The sequence below is a fragment of the Hydra vulgaris genome, chromosome 08 (assembly GCF_038396675.1).
Source record: "Hydra vulgaris chromosome 08, alternate assembly HydraT2T_AEP".
Classification (NCBI taxonomy): domain Eukaryota; kingdom Metazoa; phylum Cnidaria; class Hydrozoa; order Anthoathecata; family Hydridae; genus Hydra; species Hydra vulgaris.
Window position 1 is genome coordinate 23705514 of NC_088927.1, and position 13265 is coordinate 23718778.

General features: G+C 27.6%; 1 protein-coding gene across 1 annotated transcript in view; it reads right to left on the reverse strand.

Annotated features, from left to right (window-relative positions):
- Positions 1-13265, reverse strand: part of LOC136083692 (uncharacterized) — a 98646-nt gene that overhangs the window by 66825 nt on the left and 18556 nt on the right. The window contains exons 4-5 of the mRNA XM_065803271.1: positions 4438-4564; positions 4174-4346 (exon numbers count right to left, since the gene is read on the reverse strand). Coding sequence (XP_065659343.1) covers positions 4174-4346; positions 4438-4564 — 300 coding nt within the window. The remainder of the gene's footprint in view (positions 1-4173; positions 4347-4437; positions 4565-13265) is intronic.

The following is a 13265-nucleotide window of genomic DNA, read 5'->3' on the forward strand; positions in this document are numbered from 1 at the left end:
CATCGACTGACAAATAGCCTGACATGCAAGGGAGTGCTGCTACATCGACTGAGGGTTTGGTTGGGGCAGGCAGTCTATCATTATTAAAATTGCTGTAATATTAGTGATAATAATATGACTGCAATCAGAAATAATAAAGAAAAACCTCATCATTCTTTATAAGGAAAAATTCAAGCTGACATAAAAAACATGCTAAATATAACAACAAAAACTAATTTAAAAACTGTTAATTTCCTTGATGTTATGTTTAACCTGTCTAACAATTTTTATCAGCAATCAGGGTTGCATGGTTTTAACCAAATAGTTTAAACCGTTGTTTAAACCAATTTAAAAAATATTGGTTTAAACCTAACTAATGTTTTTTTAAAAAGATTTAAACTTACAACATGAAACTAAAACAGGGTTATGTTCAGAAATGTAACTAATCTTCAATATAGATATTTTTTTTTAAATCCATGATTTTTGTTTTTGCTTTTTCATAGAGTCCTCAGTGTTCTTATAGAACAGAGCAGTAATAAATTAGTAATAACACTTATTTATCTGTTTTCTTCTACAGGCTGTAGAAGAAAAATGAAGTGTTTTTTTTAATAAAATGTTTTTATTTTTATTTTTTTTACTGTAAATCATGCGCGGAGTGATGCTACATCGACTATCTTATAGCCTGACTCGCAAGGGAGTGCTGCTACATCGACTGACAAATAGCCTGACTCGCAAGGGAGTGCTGCTACATCGACTGACAAATAGCCTGACTCGCAAGGAAGTGCTGCTACATCGACTGACAAATAGCCTGACATGCAAGGGAGTGCTGCTACATCGACTGAGGGTTTGGTTGGGGCAGGCAGTCTATCATTATTAAAATTGCTGTAATATTAGTGATAATAATATGACTGCAATCAGAAATAATAAAGAAAAACCTCATCATTCTTTATAAGGAAAAATTCAAGCTGACATAAAAAACATGCTAAATATAACAACAAAAACTAATTTAAAAACTGTTAATTTCCTTGATGTTATGTTTAACCTGTCTAACAATTTTTATCAGCAATCAGGGTGCATGGTTTCAATGGTTTCATGGTTTCATGGTTTCATGGTTTCAAAATGCATGGTTTTAACCAAATAGTTTAAACTGTTGTTTAAACCAATTTAAAAAATATTGGTTTAAACCTAACTAATGTTTTTTTAAAAAGATTTAAACTTACAACATGAAACTAAAACAGGGTTATGTTCAGAAATGTAACTAATCTTCAATATAGATATTTTTTTTTAAATCCATGATTTTTGTTTTTGCTTTTTCATAGAGTCCTCAGTGTTCTTATAGAACAGAGCAGTAATAAATTAGTAATAACACTTATTTATCTGTTTTCTTCTACAGGCTGTAGAAGAAAAATGAAGTGTTTTTTTTAATAAAATGTTTTTATTTTTATTTTTTTTACTGTAAATCATGCGCGGAGTGATGCTACATCGACTATCTTATAGCCTGACTCGCAAGGGAGTGCTGCTACATCGACTGACAAATAGCCTGACTCGCAAGGGAGTGCTGCTAGATCGACTGACAAATAGCCTGACTCGCAAGGAAGTGCTGCTACATCGACTGACAAATAGCCTGACCTGCAAGGGAGTGCTGCTACATCGACTGAGGGTTTGGTTGGGGCAGGCAGTCTATCATTATTAAAAAAAAAAAATTCCGGTCTTGCATTTTAATTTTTACTTTTTGTCAACAAAATATGGAAAAAACTTTCGGACAACATCTACGGGTTGTATATATATATATATATATATATATATATATATACATATATATATATATATATATATTTATATATTTATATATATATATATATATATATATATATATTTATATATATATATATATATATATATATATATATATATATATACATATATATATACATAAATATATATATATATATATATATATATATATACATATATATATACATAAATATATATATATATATATATATATATATTTATATGTTTACCAAAAGTATAAGTAGTTCTAACATAACTTATTGATACCACAAAAATGTCTCAAAAAACTGGGCGCAAATATGATATGATTTGGTTAAAACATACACGAGTGACTGTTCCAGAAAGAAAGGGGTGTAAGCAGTTTGTGATACGTGTAGAAAAGAAATGGAAGGTCAAATTCAAAGGATGCATGAACATATAAAAAAGTGCAAGCAATCACAAACCCATGAAATTATGGAGTCAATTGAAGATCAACAACTTCTTGAAGGTAATTAAATTACTACATTGTCATCAACATCACCTGATAAATATTTGAATATTGATAAGTTTTTCACACGAACAAGCCTCAAAGAGAAAGATTTATTTAATCTACAAATTTATCAATATGTTTTATCCAAGATACACTCTATCTAATAGAATTAAAATTGAAGGAGAAATATTAGATAGGGTTTACACAGAAGAAATTAAAAAATGTAATGTACTGAATCTTTTAGCAAATGATCTCAATATTGAAAATGTGAGAAAGCATGTTACACAAATAATAAAATATATAAGAAACAATCATCAAGCTGGAGCAATTTATAAATTAAGCGGAGGAACAAAATTGTCACTTTTTACTAAAACTCGCTGGAATTCTGTAAATGATTCACTTGAAAAATATGTCAACAACTGGAGCATCATTTTCACGATGTTTTAAAAAAAATATAGACTTGGATCCCATGATTGGTAAAAAAGTAAGTGATATATAGATAAAGCAAAACACAGAAGATTTATTAAAAATATTAAAATCAATTTAGGTATTAATATAATCTTGTACCAATGCTTATGCAGTAACAATCACCAATCTAAAAGCATCACATATAAAAATAGAATATAATAGCATATATAACATATAGCATCATATGTTCAATCTCTATTCAATAAATGTATCATGGTTCATTCAAACAGAACTACAAATGGAATATTTGGTGTTAGTTAACCTAAAAGAAACTTAACTATAAAGTTTTAATTTGCATTGTATACCAGTTTGATTGCAATTCCTAATATTACAACTAGAAGTTATACCAGACAGTTGGTATTGTTTAATGAAAACTTCAAAATATTTATAAATTATTTCTTGTGGATAAAAAGAGGCTCTGGCAGATGCTATGTTATGAGTTTTTCTGGTGGAAATTGACCCTTGGTTCATAAATACACAAAACCAGTCTTTTCCAGGTCTGCAATTTTAAAAAAGGACTGCTTGATTTTACAAAGAAAGTAGCTGCAAGCAAAGTCAACAAAATTATTTTGTATTAAAACATAAACCCACTCACAAAGGAACTTAAAGGCATGCACCATCATTAACTCATCATTAACTATTTGCTGAGAGGGTAGGGTTGTTGAGGCTGATCTTTTGAAACTTGCATGGTGTTGTTCCTGCAACCTATTAAAATTGAGAATGGAGTGCCATATTTGAATGCAGCTTTTCTGATAAAAATTTTTCATCTACATCAGGTTCTATCACATCTTTATTGTACAACCTATTTTAATTTGACATCTTGAATGTGAATAATTAGTAAATACTTTTGATTTATCTTTGTAGAACAACTAAAAACAACATAGAACAATAGGAAGACAAGAATAGAAATACATAAAACCGGTTATTTATTTTAATTAGGTACCTAATTTAAAAATTTGCATAGATACCTAGTAAAAGAATTGAAAACTAATTATGTGAATGATTGATTTTACCAGAAAAGATTAGACTTTTTTTTTTACTTAGATTATTTTTTTAACTATAAAAGGAAAAAATTTATATCATCGATATTAAAATTAATTTTTCTACTAAATTATTTTCAAATGAGTTTTGGTTCCCCAGTTGTTACAATAGCAAATAAAACAAAAAAGCAAATATTTTAGCTCTCTTTTAAATTTGTATTACAAAAACGGCTAAAAAATGACTCGTGTATGGTTTTGACATACTTATGAAGAGGATATAATTCGCTTTCTACTAGTTTTATATATTGATTAATACTCCTATCCAATCCAATTTTGCTTCAATTTTTTAATAGGTGATTGAACCGCTTTTTCTCTACAACTTATATATAAAAAGATCAAAATGTGTTAAAATAAGTAAAATCGTTTAATACTAAAACAAAAGCTTCAATCAAAAAGAAACAGTCAACAAAAGTAAATATTTACCTAAAACAGTTACACATGTTACACGAGGTATATAGTAATATCCAGCTGCTTCACAAATATAGTTACCACTTTTTAAAAGTGTGCTGTTGGAAATTTTAAGAATAGCATTGCCTCTTGAAACTTCATTTTTAACATTTGAATAATTATAAAACCAAGAAATAGTTATAGGATAACTAAAAAAAGAGGAAAAAATGTTTATGTATGAAATTTTTAAGATAATTAAAAGTAAAAACAAGGAATTAAAAAAATATGATTAAAAATAACCTGCAACGATAAAAAAATGCTAAACACTCAATAGATATTTCTTGTCCAACATAGACTGTAACATTAGGTGGCGCTTCTATTAAGGCAAGACTATTGTTTTCACACTGCGACAAGCTAGGTGAAATTTCTAAAATTAATGTGAAAAATTTTAAACAATGAAGAAAATCTTTTCCATGATATGTAACTCAATTGCAGAAAACTTTAGAATATTCCATGTTATCATGTAGTTTATGATTTTAATAGTTTTGAATTTACAAATTTTGTAAATATATACTTTAAGAAAAAGTTCATTGATGCAAGGACATGCTTCTTGCAAAAAACCTGTGGGGGATATTTTAAATACTAGCTTAGATTTTTGTTGCTTTAATTTATTATACATTGCAGTTTTTTATTGATATTTTTATTATTATTTTTGATAACGTTTTATATAGACAATTTTATGTTTTAGTATGTCATCCAAATTGCAAGATTTGTTTAAAAAAGATTTTAGTTGCAAACTAAATAAAATTTGTTCAATATCTTCTTCAGTTTTCATTTTATGGTAGTTTAAATTTAAACAACAAAATTTTACTGCACTTATAATTTTTGACAGCACTGTGTATCTGCTTACCATGCCACTTACCACTTACCATCAAAACCACTTATTAAAAGCAGCTAGTATTGATCCACGTCTTAGCATAGAATCCTCCCAATCAGTGAACATTTAATGTTGTATGTCTCAAAATACAACATAAAGATGTTGTATGGTACTGTTGTAAATTTTTCATATAAGAAATACATCAACATGGCCTACTATATAACACGGCCGGATTTGTTGCCTTGAACGCAAAAAATTAGTGGGCCGAAAAAAAAACACGAGTTTGAAGTTTACAATGAACCGATTTAACAATCTTAAATTAAACTTTTTTTAATTCAAGTAATACTTTATTTTGCAATGCCAAAAAAGTGTTGTGTTGTTGGTTGTAGAAGTAATTATAAGCGAAAGATTGAAGAATGTTCCAGTAACAGCAACCACGTAACATACAAAACTGTGTTTAGTTTTCCTGATAGCAATCAGTTAGATCTTCGAAATTGTTGGATTAAGTTTGTCAACCGAGCTGATTGGAGCCCCACAGAAAACTCAGTTATATGTATCGATCATTTTGAAGATAAATATTTGAAAAGAGGTAAACGTATAACATTGAATTATTGCGAAAATCCTATACCAACAATTATTACCAACCAAAACATCCTATCAAAGCCATCTTTAATTCAATCAACCTCAGCTTTACGTAAGCCCCCTGCAGTTCGTATATATTCTCATCCTTTTCTCGATGAAACATACGATTTTAGAAAACATGATACAATTAAAAGCATTATAGATCTTAATGAAAGTTTTTGTCCAGCAGGATTTTCATTTAAACTAGTTGATAACCGTGTGTTATTTCTTCGAATTTATTTCGACGACGGGGATGTTACTCCTAACATTGAGAGTATTACTATTGATAAAGACTTACATGTAAAGCTACATATGAAAGGTATCCCAGTTCCATTGCCTAAATGGTTTAGAGAAGGCAGTGTTTGTAAATTGACCAGTACCAGTATGCTTGTTAATTTTGTTTCTTATATGCATGAAGTTGCAAAGAACGTATCAAAAAGTGTATTATCAGATTTATATAAATTATCTCTTTATAAACCACAAGGACGTCCAATCTACACAAATAAAATCATTAGATTTTCTCTAATGCACAGATATACATCAAAACAGGCTTATACTTTGCTATTAGAAGAGTTTCCACTTCCTTCGTTGTCTTATTTAAAATCACTTTCAAAGGGTGGCATTGATCCATTATCAGGATTATTATTACTTTTGGAAAATGGTAGTATTAGTGCTGACTGTGTTGTTTTAATTGATGGGATGTATTTACAAAAAGGTGTCCAATATCATGGAGGAAGTTTAATTGGTGCTGATGATGATGGTAATTTCTATTCTGGTATAGTTGTGTTCATGGTGGTTAGCTTGAAAGAATCTATCCCCTTTGTAATTAAGGCCTGTCCAGAATTTCAAATTTCTGGTTCTATGATTAGTTCACATATAGAAGAAACGTTAGATACTTTATATAAAGCATCTTTTAATGTACGAGCTATAATAACTGACAATCATGCAACAAATATTTCAGCATTTAAAATTCTACGTTTAAAGTTTGGTGAACAAGATAATGAAATATATTTTACTTTTATGGGACACCGGGTTTACAATTTATATGACAGTGTTCATTTACTGAAAAACATTAGAAATAATTTATTAAATTCAAAACGGTTTGTATTTCCACCTTTTGATTTTATTGAGTTTGATGATATTATTCATGTTGAAGCTGGAGAAATTTCTTGGAGTTTATTGCATAATGTTTATGAGAAAGATGAATTGTTACCTGCTAACTTAAAAAAAGCTTTCAAATTGTCTGCCCAAACTTTACATCCAGGAAACAACAAACAAAGTGTTCCTTTAGCTTTAAATATTTTTGATGAAACCACCTCTGCTGCAATCATCAGCTATTTTCCAAACGAAACTGCAGCTGCTGGATTTCTAAGGCTTATTAATATTTGGTGGACTATTTCTAATTCAAAGGTAATGTTTAATACAAACAATAGGATTGGTAATGCAGCTATTCCAGGTGACAAAAAGTCACAATTTTTTCGAGTTTTTGCAACATGGATTAATGAATGGAAAAACTTGCAGTTTCAAAGATGTAATAAGTATACTTTATCTGCTCAAACAACTAATGCATTAATTACAACACTGAAGGGTACTGCAAGTCTGATTGAAGATTTATTTTCAGAAGGATATAAATATGTTTTAACTAGCAGGTTTCAAACTGATCCATTAGAAAGACATTTCAGTAAATATCGACAAATGAGCGGTGGAAGATTTTTAGTCAGTTTACGTGAAGTTTAAAGCTCTGAAAAGATATTATGCATGAAATCCTTAATTAAAGCCAATATCAATTGTTGGACGAGCAATCTTAAACTTGATACAAAAATTAACAAAAATGAACTTTTAATAAAATTGGAAAAATATAGCAATGAAATTCAAGAGAATGAGCTTTGTCATGACTCTTACGAAGTTGCAATCAATATATCTGGTTACATCACGAAAAAGATTGGGGATAAATATAAATGTTCTAACTGTCTGAAATCATTAAGTTTCAATAAAGTCTCAACAGAATATCTGGAAATTCTTTCACGTGGTGGTTTAACAAAACCTTCCAAAGAATTAGCTAACTATGTTTGTAATGGGTTTATAATTCTGGACACTGAAAAGAAAATGTTATTAAAGTATTCCCATGATATAAAAAATGCATCCTTGCTAGCGCTAGAAAAATATCAACCAAGTGATAGTGATTTTATGTGTATAGAACATGAGGAATGGGGAAGGCATTTGGTAAACACAATTATTACCAACATATATTTTAACAATGAGCAACAAATTAAAAATGGAAACATTAGAAAAAATGAAGTTGCTGCCTTTAAAGTTCGACAAACCAAAAAAGACAAATGAATAAACCCATAACAACATAGTATATGTATATTGTTTTTTTGAGAAACAAAAGAAACTTGACTTGATTAATCTTTTTGTAATATATGTAAATGCTTTCAGTAAATGTGTACATTTAAAAATTATGCTAGTTTTACTAACATTTTTGTGAATTTTAGTTGTTTGAACCAATAATTTTAAGACTAAGATTTTGTAGATTAAAATTGATGGCTAAAATAGATAGTTCATTCGGCTTAATGCAATCATGATTTATTATTAGCTAACTGTTTTAGTGTTTGAAGGTTAAGAATTTTGGTAATAGTAATAATTATAGCTAAGAGCAAATTATTTAAATATTATTAATGTCTTTATAGAATTACCTTCAGGTTTTGATTCAAAAGCTAAAAACCTAAAATCGGCCTACTAATTTTTTGCGTTCAAGGCAACAAATCCGGCCGTGTTATATAGTAGGCCATGACATCAATGAATTGACAGATCACTTATGTAAATAAAAACTTTTCATAAAAAATAATTTGTTAGAATTTACACAAATCCATAAACATTGACATGAAATACAACATTAAAAACAATTTCTAATTGAAAACTGTAAGAAAACAAAATAAAACATCATAACAAAAAACAACTAAAAACAAATAATTAAAGTTCTTGCAATTTAGAGGATTAAGAATTATTTTGATTCAAAATAATTCTTAATTCTCTAGAATCACATTTAATAACAACAATGTAAAGAAATTTTGAGAGGTAATCCTCATTTTTGGTTGCTTCAATGTGGGGAACCAGGGTATTCTGATACTTGCTGTCAGCTACTAAGTGATCTGCACCCTCACTTGTTGCTGTATTAGATTATTCTTCATAAATAACAAATATTATTTATGAAAAATAATTAACTTTGCTCTATGAAAATAAACATTAAAAAAAATATAATTAAAATAACCTGCTATGATAAAAAAATGCTAAACACTTAATAGATATGCCTTGGCCAGCATAGACTTTAACATGAGTTAGCACTTCGATCAAGGCAAGACTACATTTTTCAAATTGTGACTAGATAAAATTCCTACAACCAATGTGAACCAAAGTATATTTCTGAAAACTTTATTAGTCTTTAGAAATATATCTAGGTAGCAAGGAGACTTTTTATTTTATTCAAATAATATGTTTGATACTATTTGTAAGAATCAGCTTTATTGAACAGAGAAAAAAACATTTTAATACATTGCTGCGTCTGCTACAGTAAAACTAAAAACTAACTGGGGATGGAACATAGTATGCTTTTGAACTGTGTAAATATTGATGACAGTGATACTGTTGACAAGTTAGTGTGAGTGTGTTACAACTTCTTAAGATTAACCTACATTGCAAAGAACAGTTCATTTGCAAAGAATTTTGTTCGGAAGAAGATGCCTTAATGATTTAAATGCGGCTACAAAGAATACATGTCTTGCAAATACTTGAAGATGTCGGGAAAATTAATCCCAAAAGTGAGGAATCAGCGAATTATCTAAAAGTTAGTGGTAGTAATAGCTTTAGAAGACACTTGCTTTGCTGGATGTTTAAAGACAATTTTAAATCAACCAACTTTTCAAGTTGTGTACACTAAAACATGCACTACACTAAAACATGCTAGAGAATTTTAAAACTAACTACTAAATTGGATTAACAAAAATGCTACATGGTAAAAAGAAATTTTTGATAAAAATGTGAAATGTGTACTTTGAAAAGTCTATGCTGAGATAAAAAGATGCAAGTTTGCTTGTGGTGGTTGCGTTGTGCATGGCAATTAGAAAAAGTATCAGTTGATGCAAGTTCATAGCAATAAGTACTTTTATTTAAACTTACAAAATAACTTTGGATGATGCAAAATGATTGCAAAAATAAATTTTTGAGTTTCATTAAACATTGCAGTGTTAGACTCCATAGAGCGTAAGAATCAAATAAAAAAGACGTTGATCACCTTATTCTGAATCTTTTTTCTTTTTATATAATCAATGTAAACTTTTTCTAGTTTATCTAAGCTGTTTACTGCTATGACGGTTTTTTTTTTCTATCTAAGCTGTTTACTTCTATGATGTTTTTGCTTTCCTATTGAAACGATATTTTATAAGTTCTTAAATTTTTATTTAATAGATAAATTTGGTAAGTAACATCATTTATTAAAGTTATTTGCAGAACTCTTTAATTTTTAGTTAGAAAAAATTCATAGAATTTACAAACTTAAAGACAACTTTTTATTATTTAAACCAATATTTAATGTTTAATGACGAAAATTCAAAACAGATGGCGATTAAAAGTGTCAATGTGTTGTGTGCATTAAAAAACATATTATATTTAATATTTCCCAATTTATATGGTGTATTACTAAAATTGACAATAAAAAGTTTTTGATTAAACAATTTCAATTTTAAAATAAACTCCATAATGCTGCTTTTTTTTGCCATCTTTAGCAATAATTGTTCAATTTTAAACAATGAAATAAGCAAGACATATTTTACAGAACAAATTACATTAAATATATTCTTGCAAGATTCAATATGAATTTCAAGAATATTTGTACCCGATGAAAAGTTTAGCAATTAAATGCTGTTGATTAAACTTTTATAAGGTTAAATAATACAAAATATTATTTTTTTAACAGAATCTTACTAAGGATAATAACTTAATAATAAAAAATATAAAACAAAACTAATTTATAGCAATAGACAAGCCTAAAATATATGAAATTTACGATATTTAGAAAATAAAAAAACTAAAAAAAGTCTACTGTAATTTATAATAAAAAAAAAACTTTTATATAATAATAAGTAACTAAACAAATTCTTTAGTAATTATTAATGAAAAAAATCCAACAATTTAAAGAAAAAATTTTTTTTTAATTTCTTATTGAAATTCTCCAATAAAATCATATACTAAAACTCTTTGGAATTAAACGCCCTTGAATTAATCTATAGTCTGTAGATATATTTTAAAGGCGTATCTTCTTAAGACTTAAAAACACATGATAACATGGACACAGCAAGCTTCCAGTAAAACTACAAAAATAGTTATTCTTGGTATACATTTATTATTTTGTTTTTTTAAAAGTTCAGCCAAAATATTTCTTTTAAACATTCTATTTAGTATAAACACAATTTGTCTCGACATTTTGGGATCCCTTTAATCCTTCAAAAGATAATTTGGCTAATACATTAATAAAAGTTATAAGCAGATGGCTAAATAAAAACCAGAGGACGAGCATATAAACAGTTGAACTAAAGCATAACAGAGCTCAAATGTATTTCTAATGTACATAAAAAGACTGGACACTTTGGAATAAATCAAATATTAAATTTTGTTTGTTAAGTGACTCTGACAATAACTTGTGTTATAATAATGATCAAAAATTGTAAAATTAATAGATACAGAACCTGTACGGTTGTTGTTTGATTAATTGAGAACTTACAAAATATATTAGCAGCAATAACTGTCAAGTTCATACAAAAATGTCTTATTTTTTGTCAACAAGGAACACTATCAGAATTATTAAAAATGAAGCAATCTTCAAAATGAAGAAATCAGGATTTTTTATGATAGATAGGGAGTGCATATTAGGCTTATAAGGAAATGGAGTTAATAAAAAAAAAAACCACTACACAATTAAAACAAGACAAACAAAACTTTTAAAAATACAAACAGGGGATGCATTATATCAGTAAAACAGTTAAGCCAACTAAAATGATAAAAGCAAAATGAACAAAATATAAAGCTATCAAATTAGTTTTAAGGGATTAGGAAAAAGAACTTTCTTGAAAAAAATAACACAGGCAAAAATTTAGAGCAGGTGATAAAATTTGATTTAAACCGTCAAAGGCAAAGTGGCATACTATGTGGCAGCCAATTTCAGAGATTTCAAATGAACAACTTAAGACATTTTAAAACAAATTGTAGAAATATGACAACTATGATCAAGTTTATGCATCATGTACAATGCATCTCAAAATGATACTCAATGTCGGATTCATGAGATAGCAGCAAATTTAAGATGTGTGAAAGAAAATATAAGAAACTAAAGTGCTGTTACAACAAAGTGCTCAAAATTAACAAAACAAGAACACAATCAATAAATACCAAAGCTAAAAATGGTATTCAGAAAAAGACATGCTCTTGAGACAAATAAGAACAGCATATATCCCTAAAATCACTAAACAGCTTGAGTGTTGTTTGCATAATCCTTAAAGGTCAAGGAGGAATATAACCCGATTGTGGAAAACTTTAGAATATTTCATTATGTTGTGTCGTTAAAGTTTATAATAGTTTTGAATCAATAATTCTAACTAATATGTTTAAAAGCCCTTTTAATAACATTTATTGAGGCTTATTATCAAGTATTAATTTTCCCTAATATATGTAGATATATAGAGTGTAGATATATGTAGAATAGAGTTATATGCATATATATGTAGATATATGTAGAATGGAGTTTTATAAAATGAATAGAAAAACACACCTTAATAAATTGTTGTGTTCACTGCAAGAATATATATATAATATTAAAACCTTTATTTTATTTATAAATTATATTTCTTTAATTTTTTATCTTTTTTTTTGAATTACCAAAGTACATTTTTTTTAAGTGTTAGGTAATGAAACATGTTCTATTTTAAAAATGATTTATTGATATTGTGTTTGAACATGCTATAAAAAATTAGAGAAACTAATGGTGACCTTATTTAAATATAAGCATGGCATGTTTTATTTTGGCTGTATGTAATTTTAGGTTGTTTTATATAAACTTATTTACTTAGTACAGTGTTGTTGCCTGGTGGTGATGTCAAAAGGACTACAGATTAGATTTAATGAAGTTTACTTTACTTTACTTTACTTGCAAAAACATCACATTACTTTATTTACATACAAAAACATCATATTAACTCTGCATATGCTTTTTTTTTGTTTCTATTTCAAAATATACTTTTGTTCAAAGTGTTTAAAATTGAATAACAATGTTTTAATTTATATTTTTATTTTTAGAATCACAGCTAATCACAAGTTGCAGGTTTTAATTAAATTTGTAATTTATCTTTACTTTTTTGTTTGACGTTTGCATTTATCTTAATGTTTAGAAGTTATAAAGTTACTTAAGCAGTATTTTAAAATAAAACTTGTTTTATTAGTTACAAAGTTATTGTAAAGTTGCAGTTTGCATTTTTCTATATAGATATTAAGATAATGATAATAAGCTGCAGTTTACATTAATTTAACGTTAATTAAAGTAATTTGAATATTAAAAGAGTTATGAACTTTCTATATTTGATTT